The 21,919-nt window shown below is 41.0% G+C and overlaps 1 protein-coding gene across 1 annotated transcript in view; it reads left to right on the top strand.

Annotated features, from left to right (window-relative positions):
* Positions 1-21,919, top strand: part of pou6f2 (POU class 6 homeobox 2) — a 73,915-nt gene that overhangs the window by 18,727 nt on the left and 33,269 nt on the right. The window contains exons 4-5 of the mRNA XM_062441409.1: positions 2,262-2,481; positions 18,654-18,997. Of these exons, the coding sequence (XP_062297393.1) occupies positions 2,262-2,481; positions 18,654-18,997 (564 nt within the window). The remainder of the gene's footprint in view (positions 1-2,261; positions 2,482-18,653; positions 18,998-21,919) is intronic.

The raw sequence follows: 21,919 nt of genomic DNA, 5'->3' as shown, positions 1-21,919 counted from the left end.
CCTTTTGTTATTGTCCTTTGAGGATTCTTTGAGCTCCCGAATTATTAATTCATCTTTTTTTTTTAAAGTTAATGGCAAGTGTCATTCTGGATGCTCTCAGAAGCGTCAGATATTGTCGTTTGTTATGCGTTGGTGTCGTGTATCAAAGCAAATGTTGAGCAAGAAGGAATCCTATACAGTGCATGTGTGTGATTACTCCTGCCAGCAGCAATCACCTCTCCGGTTTTCTTTTTTAACAGCTTAGAAACACAAACAAGGTATTTGTTTGTCTTTCGGTGCAGATCTTTCTCTCCCCCGTGTGCCTCCTCTGTCGTCGTCGTCGTTGGTTTTAAACCCATGTGACCTCGTGCTTCTTTTTTAAACTGTGATCGCATGTATGTCGGAGCGGGCGCAGGCGTTCTGCACCGCGCAGGGTTATCACAGTGACACGCCTGTCACCTAGGAGCACCGGGGCTGCGGAGTATGGTGGGCTCTTCGCACCAGTCAGCCCGCTCTGCATCCTGTGCAAGCTGCAGACACACCATGCAAAACAGAAGCAGATAGCTGACAATTGGAGTTAAAGGCTTGTGAACTTAAGTCACAGTGGAGGAGTCAACACAGCGCAGCCAGGCTTACCTTAGCGATGTCTAAAGGCTGCTTTACTGCGGACACAACACGAGCTGACAGTGTACTTTTTTCTCCTCCTGATTTTTATTTCAAACAATTCAATTTTTTATGTTTTTAAACGATAATTTTGTTGGATTTTGCAGCATCTCCTGTCTCCCCCCCTCTACCTCGTCCCCCGCGTAAATCCAGTTTGACATGCTCAAACGCTGACATAATTTCCAAAAAGGTTTTTATCAGAGTGAATGAAATTTAAGATGTCGTTCCCTGTGTATTCATGGAGATTTCAGCCACGGTTACAAGCAGTCCCCCCCACCCTTTCCCACACACATACACACACACACACACACACACCACACACACACACACACACACACACACACACACACACACTCTCTGGCTCTCAAAGCTCTCAATGACAAAATGTGTCGGTGTATTTCCAAACCCACTTCCTCGGAAAATACATTTGAAGAGATTCTTCTACTGTGCAAAATATCTCCGAGCGATACTTTTGATAACATATCTCTTTCCCTCTATGGGTATGACTGCACCGATTCCACTTTAACTAATATGAATGAATGGATACATGAACGAGACGAGAGTGATGTGTTATATCCCTCATCAAAAGAGTAAAGTATTGCCACTTTTTTTTTCACCCCTCCCTCCCTTCCTTCTCTCCCCCCTCCTTCCTTCCCCTCCGAAAAGCACTGTGTGTTTCAGTTTCAGACACATTTCTGTGGTACCAGGGATTTGTTCAGTGCGATGAAACATAAATCACTCTGCATCTCTGTGAAAGAACAAATCTTTGCTCTGTTTTTTTTTTTTTTGTAAAGATTTGGATTTGATCTCTGTCAGTGTGTGTTTTGACTGAACGTCTGTGACACAGCAAAGCACTGAATTCAGCTGCAAAACAACTTCATCAAAACACATTGATTAATGACACAGGCACTTCGGTGACATCTGCTTTATTGTGTGTGTGTGTGTGTGTGTGTCTCAATTCAGTGTGAAATAGAGTATTAATCGGTTTAATGTGATTCCCTTACGCTGAATTTGACAGTAAAACACATTCTACAGCACATACAACACTTTCTGAAGGATTCTGGTGTCTGAAGTGATCCTTTTAAGAAATCTGTTATTAAAAAATTAACAAAACTAGTTATTGATGTCTTTATTTTACACATACAAAGAGTTTGGTTTAATTTGATGCTTAAAAATGGGACACAGTTTATGATTTTTCATGCATATGTCAAATTATGATGCTCATATGTTGCTACTGGAAAAAATATCTGATTTAATATCATTATAATATCGAAAACATCACCCAGCTCTACACACAAGTTTGATATATACAGTTAGTGTGTGTAGAGCATTAATGATCCTATATTGTAAATATATAAAGATGTAACTGTCATCCATTACTTTGTATATACATAAAAATCAGATTAGTGATAGTTCTCAAACATTACAATATAAAAGAAATACATGTTAGTGGTCCGTGCATAAAGAAGACCTTTCTTAAGTGACTCATTATTTCATTTTTGATTACATGAAAACCATTAACAAATTAAAACTAGCCATCTGTGATTATATTGAAACTTATATTGTGCGTGTGTGTGTTTGTATCTGTGTTTTTGTCTGTGCACGTGTGTCTCCCACAGTCTCTCCTGGTGGCCCAGCAGCTGGCCAACGCTGTAGGTGGCGTGATGTCAGGGGCGGCGCCGGGTATGAACCAGCCCATCCTCATCCCCTTTAACGCAGGCGGACATCTGGGTGGGCAGCAAGGCCTGGTCCTCTCCTTGCCCACGGCCAACCTCCAGAGCCTGGTGGCTGCTGCTACTGCAGGGGGCCTCATGACGCTCCCCCTCCAGAACCTGCAAGGTAAGAAAGAGGGCAATGTAGAAAAACAACAAAAAACACGGGTAACATGATGCACCGGTGCAGTGTTACAAAAAAAAGAGTGCATGAAGTAGAAAGTAGAGAAGTAGATACACTTGGAAGCTGATGGATGTTCTATAAAACATCACAATCATTACAAAACAAACACTACTTCTGCTGCTATTAGTTACGAATACAACACATATTGCTCTCGGCAAGAGTTTGCTATACGTTTATTGTATTACATGGAAGAGTTTTTTGTTTTTTTCTCTCCGGTAAAAATGCTTTACAAAGCTCCTGAGCAGGTAAGAATCCTTCAGGGATTTGTATCCTAAAAAGCCGCTATCTTCAACTTGCCCAGAGGAACAACCATATTAATTACAGGTCAACGTTTTGCAGTGCAGCGCAAAAGCACTTTATGCCTCTTTCCTGTGCATAAGAGTGCACTGTACTTCACTTTTTTATCTATTTTCCACCTCATCTGTCTATCCACATGGCTGTACTTATCTCTGCCTTTAAAACTTTAATGCCCAAGTGTTCTCTTTTGATCATAGTTGTAAATGGTTTTCATTTTAATGTTTAAAACATTGTCTCTTTTATACCATTAGGTTGAGGGATGGATGGGGAAACCGTCAGTCATGAATCTTAGATGAGAGAGCAGCACTAATGTAAAAAGATGCCAGGCTACATGTAAAGCAGTGTGTTTTTAGGGTGGAGATTACAATAATGCCAGTGCAGCACAAAGTGCAGGGAAGCCTCCCTTCATGTGGGGAAATGGATGGACAGATGCCCTGAGTGAGGAAATGTGGAGGTAGAAGCCTAATGGACACAAACATGCATAAATAACAGCAGCCATCGCTGTGGGCAGAGCTTTTAATAAACCTGCATCTATCCAGTGAAGTCCTTCAGTGTATCCGTCAGTAGTGGACGATAATGGGCCCAGCAGGCCCGTCTGACTCACACTTCAACAGATCTTCCTCACGGTGCGTGAGGGACAACCCAGAGGCTTCAGTGATCTGATGAACTGATCGACAAACACATTGTCAGGGTGTCAGAAAGCCAAAACAAACACCTCTCAGTCATCCTTATTGTCCGATGCCAAACAAGCCAACAGACAGTCTGGAATTCAATGTCCTGATAAAATTCCCCATCCATGAGATACGGAGGGAAAAAAACTGTTGTGTAGAAATGCCTCTGTGGCAGATCTTTTTTTAAGCGTGTGGACTGACAGACCGCCTGTTCGCACGTCCTTTTATCTGAAGGGGATGCATTGAAGGGACCTCCGTGGAGAGAAAGTGACACAAGTCACGAGTGAAGCTAAATGTCTTGACTGTGTCCAGGGCCCTCTGGCCACGTGGCGCTCCTCTACTCTCCCCTGTCTGAGTTCATCACAGCTCCGCTGAATGAGGCCTGCTGGCACAGCACCTCTGTCAGACAACTGCAACTCTGGCCTCTGCCCCTGTGTCTCCCCCCCCGCTCCCCCTCCCAGCCCCTCCGGTTCTCCAGGCCTGATTAATCACACATATAATACAGCACGGTGCTGTCGCCAGGGAGCAGTCAGATCATTTCACGACCTCAGGAGCAAGTGTGCTTTACAGGCCTCATGCTGCTAGCTAATTAGCGTCAGATCAGACACAAGACAACTGTGAGGCACAGTAATGAGACTCCAGGAGGAGCCCAGCCAATGGCTGTATTTATATGTAATGAGGCGGCTAATGACCAACTAATAAGGCTGTTTGTCTTGGGGAATGGGTGTTTGAGGTTAAAGGAATAGTATACTTTACATGAGAGCTACGATGTTTGTGGTATTTTAGTCTTCAGACTTTTACCCTTTGTAAGAACACAGTATTTATTGAGTTATATTTGATCCGAACGAGGCATCTCACTGCAAATTGTGCATGTCAACATGTGCATTTCGTATGTTTTCTTATTCAGCTTCAATGACTGAAAATAAATGGGAAGACATAATTAGAACAAACACTGTCAACATCAGCATCTTTGATACTGTTTGTTGATCATACTAATCATAGCAGCTCTCTAAGAATGAGTGTAGACAGGAGCGAGCTGGCTGGACCGCTGTGAGCTTTAGGAGGGCGGCTCTCACAGACTGTGATGAATAACTATCACTGTAATGGGGTTGTGCTATAAAGTTGGAGCGGTTGCTTAAATAAAACTGAGCAGCATCTTGTGGCAGACTCAGTAAACACAGGCACCAGTGTAACTGGTTATTTGTCAGAATGATTTATGCCTGCAAACATGCAGTAAAAACAAATTCCCCATGAAACTAAACAAGGGAGAAAGTTATCTTTTGTGACAGAGTGCACACAATTCTAGCTGACTTCACAGAGGCAAAAACTAGGTTGGGTCATGCTAGAGGTCTGTAAATATGACGGCTCGTACGAAAAGAAAAATCATGAAAATAATAAAAAAAAACATGATTTTCTCTTTTTTTAAATATAAGAATGCACGACTGCTGCAGACAAAAAAAATCCACTTTTTATTTTATTTTGTTAGGTATGATGTTAACTTTCTGCTGCATATTTAATAGGTTTTCATTTCACATGATTTTATAACAAGCAAAGCATGATTACCATACTTGTAAAACTAGTTGTATCAAAGCAGTGTACATGTAATGCTCAATGAGAGGAAGCAGAACAAAGTCTCATCTGTCTACTCCTCTTCTCCGCGACTCACTCAAAGGTAATGCAAGAAGCTAGTTTACTGGAGCTCTTTCATATTAATAAGTATATCCCATCCTATTCGCTCTCAGCAGAAAGCCAGGCAGCGCATCACATCAGAGAGCCGAGTTCTAATGGTTAGGTGAGAGCATTGTTCCTCTGTACTCATCCACAGGAAACACAAAACAGCACTCAAGCTTCCTGATAAAGGTCGGCATCCCACTCACCTGCAGTAATGAGACCCGGTGTCAGTACCAATCAAAGGCATGTCTGCCGTTTTGATGAAAACGCTCAGCGGTGTCGTTCGCAGGTTTGGCGGGTGTTGGTATGATACAAATTAGGGAAATCACTCTGCTCATTACACCACCAAAGGGTGGGCTCCTGGGTGTTGTGGAGGGGTAACAAACGGGGGGGGGGCAAATGTTTCCACACTAGTTAGACATGTCAGACTCTATCTCTTCTGCCTCAGCTGACTGCTGCTCCTTTAAGAGGTTAGCTCACCGGTGTCGGGCCACTCGCTGTCTGCTGTGGGAATGCCTCAAACATCCTTTTTACCCATTACATTATACTACTACTGTAGCTGCTGTAGTAAGAATCCAGTTTTTTTATTAGGGGGGAGGAGGTCGTTATAGTCACACTAGTTGCTCATCGTGGGATTCTTTTGTCTCATGTGTATATTTGTGAAATCATTTTCAAAATAAGGAAAGAAATAAGCTTGGTTTGTGTGCACATTGAGCCAATAGAAGAGAGCATTAAGAGGGATTGGGTGCAAGCAGTCCATATTTCCTCCCATCAACATCTGCCATCTTAACACAATAGAGGCCAAACCCATCCCCGTCCTCCTTTATCGCTGTTTAATTCGAAGTGTTCTCGAGCAAGTATGTATTCCACGTCGTCCTTTAATGATTAAACTTTGCCGTGGTTGTAAAGATGACTCGCAAGGGAGAGAGAGAGAAAGAGAGAAAGAGAGAGAGAGAGATAGAGAGAGAAAGACGCATTAAATAAATAACAGTGATAAAATGTAGACCTCATACATTTCAAAGCTAATGCAACTAGCGGTGCAATAGGAGCAGCTGCACACAGTCCTGGAGCGATAATTTGATTGATTTGTTGTGACAGCAGCCAAATAATTGAGAGTGAGAGGTGCTGCTGGAGATGAAGTGCAAGCAGAGGCAGTGTTTCGCCCAGGCAGTCCCAGCAGATATGGCACCCAGGTTCTCATCTCTGCCATTGATATCTGCCAGTGGTTTATTGTTTATCTTCAATAAGCAGCTTGGAAACGTCGCAGGGTTACTTGCCTTTTTGTGACAGTCTTCCAGCGACGAGGAAGAAGGGAAGAAAATCACCAATCAAAATGTACAGAAGAGAGAGCGATGAGAGGGTTAGAATCAAACACAGGAAATTTTACACTGGGGCTCACGCGCAGCCTTACTGTACATGCACGTATGCACACACAGAAAAAAACTCCCTCGAGACTCATGATTTATACTCTGATGTCTTTTTTTTTTTTTTTTTGAAGCTGAGACGTAAGTAAATTTTCCCCCCTGCCGTGTTTCACTTGTTGCAGACATGCTAATGATTTGTTCTGAATTCAAGTTACATATATTTAATAATTGCTCCAAAAAAAAAAAAAACAGTATAATTTGAATGTACAGCATGTCTTTTTTTTTTTTTTTTTTTTAATATATGTATCCCCTGATATTTTCATGTTTTCTGCCTCGTAAGATGTAGTAGCGCCGTTTGTTTTTTTTACCTTCTGGCTCTTGACTCGTGTTGTTTTTTTGTTTTTGTTTTTTGTTTCTGTGGATGGTGGCAGTGTCACTCTGGCTCAGCCATGCCACAGGACAGCACACTGCCAGAGCCTGAAATAGAAAGAAAAGAAAAGAAATGGAGGGAGAGAGGGAGGGAGGGGCTGAGTCTTTATGGCGGTGTGGAGGAGGAGGAGGAGGAGGACAATAATATTGTTAATCAGATGTGGCTGTGTCTGCTCCTCCACAGCAAAGCCCTGACATCTGCCCTCACTGGTAAACACTTTTTGCAAAACCCTCCTGCCATAAACACACAGACTACAAGACAGTCTGTGAACACTAAACACTGTGTCAGTCTGCACAGTGTATGCACAGAGTCTAATGTATTTATTTGAGTGGATTTGGCTATAAAGCACTGTGCAGCACAAGAGAAGAGTCTGAATTTCAACATGAAAGATTTTCCAAATTAGCTTCCAATTACATGAATAATTAGGGACATGCAATGTTATTTAATTTTAATGTAGCTGCTTTTTTTTCTCCTTTAGTCCCAAAGCTCCTGAGCTACATCAGCTTAACTGCTCCCTGGTGTAATTACGTTTTTAAATATGAAACATGCTACAAAAATATATTTAACATAGTAAAATATTACAAATTCTGCAGGTATGTCATAAAACCTTAACTGTTTAACCCTTACATACTGTCCCATATTTACATTTGAGAGGTGCAAAAACACCCTAAATACTTTTTAATTTTAACCTGACATTTGATGACTCCTCCTCATGTGACCCAGAATGAACACAAATGCAGTTTTTTGTATTTGTGTTTCAAAAAATACTATAACATTCTTCACATTTAATACAATTCATGTTTTTTTCTCCATAAACACAAACTGTAAAAACTGAAGAATGCTCTCTGAAAGCATCATTAAAGATTAATCTAGCTGTTTATCTGTGACTGATGATGACGTATTCATGAATGATTTGGTGTGCAGAAATTTGGTAGGGATTAATTATGCAGGGCTACTGTGGATGGTCTGAATATGAACAGTGTGTGAGGTTTAACATAGTAAAATATCACACAGTTCTGCAGGTATTTTGTATTAAACCTTACCTGAGATGATGTCAGTAGATTTAAATCTTCTCTACACTGACAGATTTAATTATATATTCAGTATTTAAGGTTGTTGGATGTATCGATTAAGCACGCAACATAATAATAGAGTTAATCTTTTCACTATAACATAATGAGCTTATTGTTCCTGCAGGTAGGTCAGTCAATCACAAGCCTGAGGTCTTCATTAAATGAGGGGAGAGTATTGAATCTCATATAAATAACAATGCATAATAGCTCCTGTTACAACTGTATTGTTTTCATGATATTTCCACTCTTGTAAAAATGCCTCCAGTAAATGCCTTGACCACTTGGCCCAGAGTTGTTTTGCAGAAATTACATCTCACTTTTTGTCCTTTCCTTCCTCCTCCTTTTTCCCCTTTTTTTTATTTTATTTTTTATTTTTTTCCAGCCAGATTGTTTCCGTAAGATTTGCTAAAGGTCCGCCCGCGTATTGCTGAGGCGCAATTCAGAAGCTTTCAGCAACAATCTGTAGTCAAGCATTTTAAATGAAAATTGATTTGTGATTTACATGGTCAGTGAGGGGAAAATGAACTTATGAAATGTTGTAAATGAAATATTAGACAAGGTGCAGTGGGAGAGAGCAGACAGAGATGGTAATCTTGTGGAACTGGAATTCCCGCCTGGCAGAACTGGGTGACATTTTACATTTATCTGTGTTCTGCATGAGTTGTAATGTTAATGGTAATTTTATGGGACTGAACTGGAATGAAAATGGTGTTATCACCGATTGCTTCAAATGTGGAATTGTGTAAAGTAGCAAGGCTGCATCCTTTATTTCCTATTCCTCCCCAGTAATGGGAGTTATTGCATGATCTGTCCTCTAAGGTTGAATGTGTGTATTCAGCCTGTTTTTATCAGTCTGTTCTACTCACAGGCGCTTTATATCAAACACCTTCACCACAGGATGAAATACACAAACTGCTGGATTTTGATATTAGTATAAAAGCTACATTCTGGTTTCTGTATGTATGTCACATTTGTTTAACAGCTCTTTGCTTCTGTCCATGTTTTATATATGAAATCACACATCACAGACATCATTTTAAAAGAAAATTGATTGTTAATGACAGAAGCCACAGCTATAATAATAATCAACATACATCACAGTAAAGATATTGTGTGAGAACTTTCAATATATCTATGTCTTAGATTATAATGTAAACTAGCAGGCTATCAATGTGGATCTATCACAGACTTAATATTACAAGCAAATCAATGTAGCATTGCGCTCTAATCAATACTACTTACACTCACGGCCAGATGTTCTAATTTTGATCGATAACCTGCACAGTGAACGTTTCCTATACTCCCACTATGGCCCTGAACAACAACGTATGGATTTTAATAGAGCTTGTTCTTCCGTGTTTGAAAAGAGAACAAACAAAGTGTTTCAGTAGTAGCAGAAAGGAGAGAGAGAGGAGGAGGCTGTGGGAGTCTGGGAGCCAGTCCAGATCACACAGAGGTCACTTTTAAACACGGCTCTCCAGTTCCCCAGTCTGTGAAACCAAAGAGTCCACGGTGACATTTGTCAGCAGATGGTATGGAACCAAACCCCTCGCCAGCGAAGACGTCTTAGCCGCTGCTAAAAGCTGTCTGTGGTTACTAATTGCTGACCAGGGCCTAATTACCTTAATTAATGGTGTAGGTATCTAGGGGCCAGATTTGTAGGGGCTTTTATCAGTATCAGTGCAGCTTAAAAGGTCCCGCAGGAGGTCTGAGGAGTGTGTAGGTCCCACGGGTGCTATTTCTGGACTAACTGCAGACACATCACAGATGGATCCTGTGGCATCAGTACAGGGCGGCGTGTTTGGAGAGAGAGATATCTGTTACTTACGGATCATATGAAAACCTCACTAAGAACATCTCAGACTAAGAGATGAAAAAAAAAAGCAAAAAGCCATTTTCTCGCCTTTCCTCTGGAAACATATTTTCCACTCTTCTTCTTCTCCCTCATACGCAGAAGCACGTTTTCCTGAATTACACCGCCGTAATTCACAATGACAAAGTAGACTTAGCACCTTTCCCACAGACCGTGGGGGGTTTTGTTCAGTGAGCTCTCACTGTGAAATTAGCCCTGGTACTTTCATTTTCCGGCTGCAGTGAAATGGTTAAAAGACACAGATCAGCCAGTATGAAAATAGAACTGATTCAACAGAAAAAAAAAAAAAAATCTGCTGCTTCCCATTGCTGGATCCTCACCCATCCAGCAAAAAAAAACCCTCCACCCCCTTATCCTCCCACCCCCCCTCTTTTTCCCCCCCTATACTATCCCATCCTCACCCCTTCTCCCCCTCCACCCCCCAGCCCCGTCAGGCACCTTGTCCGCATCTGGCTTGTAAGTTTCGGGGTGCATACATTTCTTTTGATGATATATTGTCCCGGTGCGGAATTTCATTTACTGCCGCTGCCCTTTGCTGAACCTGTTGCTAGTCAGTGAGCACGATAAGCGTATAAGTAGCATGCTACTTCATTCATCATACATCGTTCTGGGCTCTCAAATATCTCATATGCGATTCAGGAAGAAACTACTAAACCGGTACAAAGGATCCCCAACAGGATCAGCTGAGGTTCCCATTAAACGCTGTGTACAAAATAGAGCACACTGGGTTTGCTTGTTATCAAATACACATTTTCATTTGTTGCATCTACAAAACATTATCCTTCATTTCGTGGTGTACACATTGTTTATGTAGCAAAAGGAGGGAGGAGGGAGGAGAAGGAGGCGGTGGTGTATCTCAAGTGCAGTGCTCATGTAGAACATAATTCCATTCACATTGCATTTTTGAATGCATGCATTTTGAAATCTGTTTTTTCCCTCAATCATAGTGGCTGCTCTGTGTTGTATTAAACAGCATTAATAATCACAAGAGGCTCAGTGTCACTCAGAAGTCTCCACATCACTAAGGCAGACAGTGTTGTGCTGCTGGGCATGTTGTGCTGTGTGAAAGTGCTTACACGCTCCCTCAGACAACCAAAGGGAATAATTAAAGACAGAAGATGGAGGCAGAAGAATGGAAAGCAAATCCCATTGTTTGGGGTTATTTCATCCCACTGAATTTCTTTCTCTCACTTTCTTTTTTCGCTCTTCTTCTCACATTCCTCCCCAAATGCAGTGTGGGTATGTGGCGCGCTATCAAAAGCATATGTAAGCGAAGCAGCCCCGCAGAACAAAAGCCCCTGTGATGTCCTCCTCATACCCACATTGTCTTTTGATTATTCTACAATCATTTTATATCTGTGTGTAAGTTGGAAAGGAAAGGAAGGCTTAATAACCCCCGTAATATTCAATACTGCAGCTGTTCAGAAACCACAAGATGTGTTTTAGATGATGTGAAAACAATCTTGCTTATTCCTCGTTTCTTCTTTTCTTTTCTCTTTTTTTTGTGTCTAATGGCGTAATTTCTTCAAACCTTCAATATCCAAGTTGTTATCAAAATAATCCACAATGAAATTCAAATTTAAGGTGAACTAGACTATTAGGGCAACTCTACTCCACTCCATTTCTGGAGCAGTAAATGTAGCCCCTCAATCTCTCTCGGCTTTTACTGTCAGTCAGAGAGCACTCAGTCATCTCTGTGCATCAGGACCGTAATATTGATTTTTCCACCCACTGAAACAGCCGCATGAACATAAATTTTGCATGAGGCTTTTACTCGTGGCCTCCGCTTTTGGTCTGACGACACATGATGGGGACCATGAACACGCTGTAACAACGCAGTCTGTCCTGCCAGGCAGACAGCCTCTTTTTTTTTAAGAGAGTGTGTGTGGTAGTGGTGGTGTGGTGTGGTGGTGGGGGGGTCCAACACCTTCTGGACTATGAAGGACAAAAGCAAAGGGACCTCTCACTCACTGGGCTCCACTTTATTAAATACTGTCAATGTACTCTTTGAAACGAGAGTGAACACTGTTTGTGTCCCAAAATCAGCAGGGAGGATTCTTGTAGTGTATGCAAGGGCCTAATTGATTTAAATGTACTTAAGTATTAAAAAATAACATAATAAAATAATGATTTACATTTTTAAAAGGATGTCTTAAATCTTAAAGCATTGCAACTACTAAGAAATGCATTAAAAAACTACTTAAAAACTCCATCTGATGAGATTTTTAGCTTTAGATTTTGATTAATGGACAAAAATCTCAGGTTATTTTACAAACTTCCAAGCAGATAAAGATCAACTTATTAGTGTGTATAACTTGTGTAATCTTTAGTATGACACCCCCAGCCGATGTATCACATGATTTGACACCACATGCCAATATTAGGGTGTCAGAATAAAAGCTACAATCACAACAGAAACCTTCATATCTTCTCTCAAAAGAAAAGGAAATCATAGTGAAATTAAACTTGCTCCCATTTTGCCGGAGGGGCCCCCTGGATTTTCTTTCAAGGGGCCCCACGGAGGTCCCCCGGACCACACTTTGGAAATCAATAACAGAGCGTAAGCAACACCAAAAGGGCAACATTATCGAGTGCACAGGGATTTTCTTGTATGTGTAACATCTCCATGGAGAGGATTTGATTCTTTGAAATGCTTCCCCCCAGAGTGAGAATCCTACAACACAGCTTGATATTGCCTTGCATCACAAAGTGAAAGCATTATCTCTGGATCCCTACAAGCGATGTGGTTTACTCTCTAAAATCCTGTGGCTCCGCGACTCCGCTCAAATCTTAACTGCCTATATATATATATATTTTTTTTTTCCTTCCTTTTTTTTGTGTGTGTGTGTGTGTGTGTGTGTGTGTGTGTGTGTGTGTGTGTGTGTGTGTGTGTGTGTGTAGTTGCTGAGATCCTCCTGCAGTAGCACTGAAACACTGATATTGCTTGCTGTGGCTCTGAGAAATGTTTTTATTCAGTAGTTCAGTAGTTCCTTTAACGTTTCATTTCCCCCCTAAAGTTTATTCCGACCGCTTCTGAGGCGGGAATCTGTTTTTCACTCCTTTAACGGGATTACCAATTGTTTGGACTCGCAGGTAAAAGAACGTAACACAAATTTGTGTAAAGAAACCTAAACAGAACTTCCTACTTCATGTTTGTCTTCTAATATTAACCCTTTACATACCGTTCACTCATATTCTGACTTATAATTCATCTCTACACCAATTCACATCAGTCATTAATACATATTTGATTAATCTTATAGAAAGATAAGACATTCACAATCACTAGTTTATGGTCCAGGAGAACATTTTATAGAATATGAAGAATACAACATGTTTGAGTGGTGATTTTTTAAACAAACACAGGTAAATTTGTACATTTGCATATGTAAAAATGTGTATCAGCTGCACTAAAATGTAAAAACAATAGTGCATTTTAATTCCATTTTTGTATACTACGAGTTACATAAATCAAAGTCGGGCTAAAAGAAATGTGTATATGGTGTTTTTATAGCTCTCAATTATAGAAACAGGTCACATTTGACCCTAAACAGTATGTAAGGGTTAATATATGTTTAACAATAGCTCAGGTAATTAATGCTTAATTGATTTCCTGCTTTCCTTTATTCTAAGATGAAGATGCTATGACTGTAATCAGTTAACTCACATTGGAGTCTATTAGCTTGTGAATGGCAGCTGTTACTGCTCATATAACGATTGATTTATAGACTCAAAATGAATCAAAAACTTAACTGACAGATTGATTGATTGACTGTTGTTGATTTAAAACACAAAAACACAGAAGAAGCGACAGTGATAAAAGTTAACAGGGAACTTGAGAAATCAGTGCCAGAAAGCAGTGATGTTATCCACTTCATCAGTGTGCAATAGCTCCGCTCTAATCCGCAGGGTAAAAAATGACCTTCCTTTGACCACCTTCATAATTACCACATCTCATAGAGTCTAAATCTCCTTACGTCCAGTGCAGTAATTATCAGTGTGACTCACTGAAAAGGCAATTGAGACAGTGGTTTATGGACTCTCCCACAGCGGAACGTGATGCAGAGCAGTAATGGGGAAGCTTGTTTGTCCCCTCTCACCTCTCTTGTTAGAGAATGACAGCTGTGTTTAGACGAGAGCAGTTCCTAAAAATACAGGGTGGGTCACATTGGACAATTTCATTAACTGCTGACAGGCTCCTCTGCAGTCGCTGATTAGCTCTTAATTTACAGCCCTCCTAAATGATGCCAAAGACATTCAGACAGCGCAGCAGCAGTTAGGGATGATTTGAACGGCGCTCTGCAGAACGATGTCAGAGACATTTTTCCTGTTCTCAGTTTAATTATGTATCCGAGCTGAATCGATGAGGTGGTGTAGACGTACTCCAGTTTAACACTTTCAAACTGTATCTTCAAGAAAAAGAAACCCATGCACACACACACACACACACACACACATAATTTACTGATCTTTCATAAAACGTACGATAGATGTTATTCATCCCCGCTGAATTCAATACATTCTCGTCAAGGTTTGTGAACTGTGTTTTCTCTTTTGATGCTCAGAAAACTTGAATTCTTTTGACGTGAGATGATCATCTCCATCCTCATTGCACTGCACACTGTGTTAAGCGCACACAGTTTGACAAGAGTGAAAGATAGTCAAAGTCTTTTTGTGTGTGTGTGTGTGTGTGGACTTGATTACTATTACGCTCTTCTTTGCTCTTCGTGTCGGCCTTGGCTGGACTTTTTTTCTAAAGGCTATACGCTATGATGAGCACCTCTTAGCTTCCGCTTTCTACAACGCTTAAATGCATCGATACGTTTCTTTTAACACAGTAAACCTACAGTGGCGAGTCAGTGTGACACGAAAACTATAAGCTATGTCGTGCCAATACATTGTGCAGTATGTTTGAGCATCAGTGTGTAAAAAGAAAGTTGAACTTGTGCACCGACGACACAAAGATATGTAAGATAACTCATAGGGAGTGGGTGTTAAAGTAGGTGTTGTACATTGAGAGGAAAACAATGAGTTGGGGTTGAATCAGCCCCAGAAAGAAAAGTGCAGGGACTACTGAGATAGTGCTGGTAATGAGAGAGCAGACTACTCCCCTCCCCTCATTCCTTCCTTGTGCACCCCCCCACTCCCCTTAACTCCTCAACCACACAGGAAACAAAAATAGCATTTTGTCTGACGAATGAGCCGGCTTTGACCTAGCCTTTCGACCTCTGACAATCAGTCTCGTTTCGTCCTCCAGTACTTCAGAAGCCGGGGCCGGGACAGTCAAAGATAACAGTTGATTTCTACTGTGGCAATACTGCGGAAAAAAGAAAAAAAAAAGAAAGAAAGAAAGAAACACTCCGAACACAAGATGGCAGACAGTTTTTCAAAGCGGCGAAGAAGAGGAGGAGGAGGAGGAGGAGGAGGTTTGGAGGCCTTCGACTTCTCTTCGCTGGTGTTCCAGAGTCCCAAATGATTGTTGTTATATGTTTAAATGGAGCTCAAAATGCCACAGTTCAGCTAGCATCTGATCATTTAGCTGCGTGACTTCTTCCTCCTCTCCCTCTCTATGATGTGGCTCATTCCTCATTATAAACATTAACATAGGCGAGTTGTGACAACAGTGAAAGTGGGACCCCCGTCTCCCCCTCTCCTCGCTCCTCTCGCTACCCCTCGGGCGCGATGACTAAGTGGGAGCGCTTGCTCTCGCGTCGCAGTCAGAGAACTGGTGAATATGAAGCACAACAAAGAGACAGTGGGAGATATAATGAGGCACTATACAATCCTGGCAACCCTTTCGCCCTCACTCCATCATAAGTGAAGCTCCTGCTCTCATCCTCGGCCCCGTGTCTGCTGGAGGAAGGAGCACAAACAATTAGCTGAGACAAGCCGTTTGGATTATGTGCTCAACCAAAGCAATCAGACAGCTGTGGTTAAAAGAATGAGCTTCAAAATGCCAGTTGCCCAGTTAGAGGGGAAGGGAGGGTCAGTGGTCCTGACAGTCTTAACAAGATGACAGAATTTATAAAGCACTGCTGTTAAAGAATATAGTTACCTGCAGTGTAGCCCTTATAATAAGGCCACATGGGGCTTCTTCCATATTCCCTCTGTATTTGTTTTCTTTTGCCTCATATTCTTTTGTTGTGCCTCTTGTTCCTCGGCGTAATGGTTGGCGCTGGAGGAAATTCTCCAATCGTCTTTGATCTTCGCCTGGTTTCGATAATTTTTTGACAGAAATCTTATTAAACCCCCCCCCCCCCCCCCCCTCTCTCTCCGTCCCCCCTCTCTCCTCTTTTTGTTTTCTCCTTCTTTGTTCCATTTTAACTCCATCTTTTAAATAAGGGGCTCAACATTTTTGTCATTGTGAAGATGCAAACGGCAAAAAAATAAATAAAAAAGAGAAGGGAGCCGGTCCTGTCATGGGCTCGGCTCTCGCTATTCAACTTGCCCCAACGTTTCAAGTGAGAATTGGACTCTCGCCGTTTGCACAAATGATATATAATTCATAGTTGGGGGGTGAGAGGGGTGTGTGAGAGAGGTGTCAATGTGTCAGGAGGTAGAAGACATGTAAAAGTGTACTGTTTACTGGCCAAGATACGCTGGCTTTCTTTAGCCGCTGCTGCTGCTGCTGCTGCAGAGAGTGAGGAAAGAGGAAGATGATCTTCATTAAATGTTGATCTGTGCCTGTCCTGAAGTCGTAGTGACCACACTAATCAAAGACTTGTCTGCCCTGATGTTTTATTCATCTTTTATGAGACAACCATAACCCTAAATTATTTAAGTGCATTGATTCTGTATGTATACAAGCTTGTCTGCGCCTGTGTTCACAATTGCCTTGGCTGCATCATCGATAGATGTTCACAAACACTCTTTTGAAGCAGCATTTGTTATTCAGTCCTTTGTGTTTTTTTACCAGTCATTTTAATAGTGAGTTGTGTTTAAAAAGCCTCTCTCACAATGCTGTAGGTTTAGATTGTAGAGGGATGTCTGTTGTTGTGTGAGTATCTGCAATAGTTAACTTAAAAGTTCAACTATTGTATGCTCATAGTGAATGAAATGGTGCAGATCCAACTGTCAGGATCAAATGTGTTATTAGGGTAGAGACATTTTACTGATTTATTTCTATGAGTGATGAATTCTGAGAGTGAAAATTGGTAGCTTCTTGTGTATAAATCAATCTGTTCCCATTTTGAACATCTAAATATCTTTATATCTTTATTGTGACACATCCATTACAAAGATTTCATGCATACAAATAACAAATCAAAGCACCTAGAAAAGTAACATCAAAATAAAAGACACTTTATCTTAATATAACAAAATAGAATGAAGGCTTAAACAACTCTGACAATACAGTAATATGAGTAAAGTGGACTATTAAGCTTAAAAGTACAATAGAGGTAGGAAAAACATTTTCTATGTTATTGTTTGATGTAGTAACTACCTCAACTTTTCAAAACTTCGGTTTTCGGTGAATTTGTCAAACTTCCCAAGTCCAGTCAAATATTAACATGTAGTTAAATTGAATCTTTTAAATCCACGGACATCATGTAAGATCCAGCTGTGGTCATCTCCTCTTTCCATCCTTTTGTTTCCTCTTATAAAACGTGCCCACATCACATAACCCCCCCTCAATAAAAAGCAGGAACAAACTCTTTTATGATCCATCTGTGATGATGTTGAACTAACGCTGCCCTGTGTAGGAACAATGTTTTCTATCTAACACTGAAAGTCTTTTTCACTATTTTTTTATTTTGTGCCTTTCACATCCTGCTGTAGTACATCATGACCCCAGAATAACCTTTTTCTTATGTGTCACTGTATATATATGACTCTATTTTGCCATATGAAATGTCTTTAAAGGATTTTCTGGAGTTTTTTGACTGAATAAAACACTGTCAAAAGCTTTCTGAATGTGTGCAAAAATATAAAAAAAAGCCGAGCAGAACTTTTCTCTCCATCATATCTGTATGGAAACTCAGTTTGTTCTTCTTTTTTAAGGAGCTGTGAAGGTCAGCTTAGATGTTGTTGTTTTTTTAAGCCCAATTCTCCACATATAGTATTATAGTTCCCTTAGAAGAAATTATTTGTTGTCTAAGTCTATGATTTTCTTGTAACATTCAAACACAACCTTTACGTGAGCCGAGAGAAGATCCACCAAATGTTATAACCGCCGTAAAAAACAACTGATGTTTGGGAGATATTTTTATATTTATTATATTACAGAAGGACTATTTGCATGCTGGTGCAGCTCCATTATGTTCTGGCTCAGCTTGAGGTTTTTTTTAATTTTTTATACAGCATAAAAATGTATAAGCATTTAATTGTAGAAATGAGGTTCTAATGGCGTTCCATTATTGGATCCAATTACTTAATGGGTTTATTTCTGAAGTCTCCAACTGAAGATGGATGTCTCTTTTTCTGTGAGATTTTAAACCATTAAACCAAAGATTCTGACATTCTCCAAGTGACAATGAAGACTTTTGGCTCCAAAGAGAGCAATTATTTCAGTCAGGCTTGATAGCTTTGTCCTCCAACTAGCTAAATTAAATTCACAGACTCTATCATGCAGGCTGAAACCCTGGAGGACCTTGTTGTGGCTCCATGCAATTTACATCTGTCTCTCACTATTCACCCTATATATCCAACACCTCCATGTGTGCATATTTCTATCCGAGGTGTGGGTATATTCTTCAAATAATGAGCACTTCCTGTTTATGTCCTCCTCACCAACAGCTACCTCATCACTGAACTCCCAGCTCCAGCACCTGCAGCAGCTCCAACAGATGCAGCAGCACCACCAGCAGCAGCAACAGCAGCAGCAGCAGCAGCAGCACCAACATCAGCAGCAACAGCAGCAACACCATCACCAACAGACCCATTCCCACTCCCACAGCCAGAACCAGCTGTCGTCCCAGCATCACATGACCCCGCCCAGCCAGCAGCAGTCATCCGTCCCGTCCCCGGGCTCCGCGTGCTCCTCCGCCTCCGGACAGCCGCAGCAGTCCCCGCCACACCGGACCAACCAGTCGCCGGCACGCAGCCTCCCCTCGCCCGTCACTCCGCCCATGCCTTTGTCGGTAAGTCCACAAACTTACGTAGACTATTTTTCTTTCTAATATCGATTTTAGTAGCTTAAGTAGAAGAATTAGCCACTGATTTAACACCAACTCTTTCAATTTAAACTTTGAATACTTATCTCTATTAACTGATTGATATCATTCTTCTACATGCAAGGTAGCACAAGACTATAACAACAAATCAACATTTAGTGATTTGATGCTTATACACCAGCTTCCTTTTTAGGCTTGTACAGATTTTGATAATATTTTAGATTCTATAAAATTTGTTGTTGTGACTAAGTCCAACACTTTAGCTGCTACTGGCTGCCAATGGCGGTCATTGTTTAGATGTGTACTCACAACGTTAATGAAAGGTCTTTTCCAGTAGTTCCAGTTATACTGCATTTATTTTCTTACCAAATGTCCATGTTACACATTGTTTGTCAATTTTCATTAGCCCAAAATAGCCCAAAATACAACATACATACAGGATTGGAACTGTGGTTACTTATGTTATACACCTACTTTGTTTATTCCAATCTTGCCTGTATTAATGGTGATAGCAATCCAGATTGGTTCCTTTTATTTTCATTTTTTAATACTTACTTTTTTGCATATTGCTGCTATTGGGCAAAAAACCTCATATCTTCCAAGCTTACATCCTTTTTTTAAATGGTTTTTGTTGTTTTTTGCATATTATTGCTGTTGGGCAGAAACCTTGTATCTCCGTTTTTTCATGAATCAATGCTATTGGTTACCTTTATGTCTTTCTGTGGGTTTCACAAACACAAAAAACTTGTGACTAAATCTCATTACTACATTAGATCTATTGGATTTTTTCATTCCCTAAAAAGTAGGTAACGGTTTTAGACATACTGTACAAGGTTTGCACCCAACAGCGATGATATTCGTACACAGGTATAAAACTTACAAAAAAATACAAATTAACTTATTTATTAGCCTTGATTTTAACCATAAAGTGCACTAAAATACACATTAGGCATTAAATATGTAATGCTTCCCTTAAAAAGCTGATGTGTGCATTTGTTAAGTGTGATGATGGCGTTATTTCGGGCGGGCCAACCTTGAGAAAACGCAGCGCTTAAGCAGTGTACACAGTGCTTGATTCTCTGTCAGCACTTGATCTTTATCAAGTGGGAGTAGTTGAATGGAGGCTGGCAGCTCTTCTGTCTACGTGGAGCTATTAGAATATGCATCTTGTTGCTTTAAGCCTTGACATCAAACCCCTCGCTACCAGGTAGGAGCCACGATTCACATCCTCCCCCCGAGGGCTCGGATCCAGGAGGGATTCTGAGGTTATCTATCCTTGAGCTTTCCAGCCGTAATCAGTCTCTTAATCTTTCGCTGCTCTTCCTACTCAACCTCCTTTTTTAGTCACTTTGTCTGTCCATCCATCTCTGACCCTTCTGTCCGTCTGGCTGTCACTGCGCGACGATAATAACCTATATCCCTGTGGTTTCATTTCTGGTGGAGACTGGCCAGGGTCGCCTTTCTGTCCCTGGTCACATTCATCAGCGTCAGACCCTTATTGGGTTGTGGTGCAACCTTCTTTATGGCCGGGATGAGTTGGGCTATTTGTTTCCCTCGTTGCAGCACTCTCCGGCCCTGTCACGGCCTAGTGAGACTCAGCAGGAAAAACAGCCTCTGGATTTAATGGGCTCCACCGCTACATCGCACCAAACACACTGTCCAGTCTGACCGTGGATATGAGGGCTGCTGACCAACATACAGATTCAGATATGACGCTTGCATCCACCATCACACAAAGGCCAAAGATAACAGATTTGATGAAAGACAAACAGACTCTTTGTTCTGTTATATTTCCAGTAATCAGTGAATATCTTCCTACGACACAAAGGTTGTTTTTTGGGACTCGCTCACCACACAGATAAGACTGAGACCCTCATCTTTTTATAGATTGTCTTCTTCTAAAAGAAGCAGAGAGGCTGATTATGATGACTGAGGACAGACCTCCCTTGGGGGGGGGAGGTGGGGAGGGGGGGCAAAGGGGCCACATCAGGTATCATTAAGATATTGCCTCATCAAATAGGATTACGGAACGTGCGCTTGTGTGTGTGTGTGTGTGGAAGACGCAGGATGGACGTAAAAGGTTTAGTTTCTCCGGGTCAGTGGCGAGGTTGTCAAAGAGTGTGTCACCCGGCGAGGGGCTCGCCCAAGGACAGGCCACGGCCTCAGCACCCGCTCAAGGCTGCAATAGGATTTCAACAGCAGCTCCGCCTCCTTTCCAGCTCCAGAAAAGCCCACAGTGTCCCGGGTCAGTGATTGGATTTTCAGCCCCAGAATCACAGAGCATCTCATTGGTTCATTCACTGAAGTTTTTAATTCAGGAAGACTGAAATCTGTCTTTTTTATGTTTTAACTCGGGGGGGTTAAACTCATTTTAGTTCAGGAGTCACATACGGCCCAATTTGATCTCAAGTGGGCCAAACCAGTAAAACCATTCCATAATAACCTACAAATAAACATATATAACGATCAGTTTCAACAATATTACGTCTGTTTTTTTAGATTATTTTGCACACAAGCTGCTGATTGATAACATTCTTAGACCAGGTCAACTTTGACCCCTCGTAAAAAGTGTCTATACCAAATTTTGAACCACAGATCTGTTCAGAAAGCATCAATAGTCGATCTGACTGATCAATAAATGTGATTAAACCTTGATTAATGTTTCAGAGAGCAGAGAGAGTGTATTTTTTTAGCTTTTACATCACTACTATCACACAATATCATGTCCTATTTTACCTGAGACATGAAAATATAACATAGCAATAATGATTTAAATGTTATTTTATTGAAACTGTAAACTTAATGGAAACATACAAAGAAATCCTCATAACTTCTTATAAAACTATTCATAACATAACATAACATAACATAACAATCTAATTCAAACTA

This window comes from Scomber scombrus, chromosome 20, assembly GCF_963691925.1.
Source record: "Scomber scombrus chromosome 20, fScoSco1.1, whole genome shotgun sequence".
Lineage (NCBI taxonomy): Eukaryota > Metazoa > Chordata > Actinopteri > Scombriformes > Scombridae > Scomber > Scomber scombrus.
The sequence above is the reverse complement of the archived record's forward strand: the minus strand, read 5'-3'. Positions and strand labels throughout refer to the sequence as shown.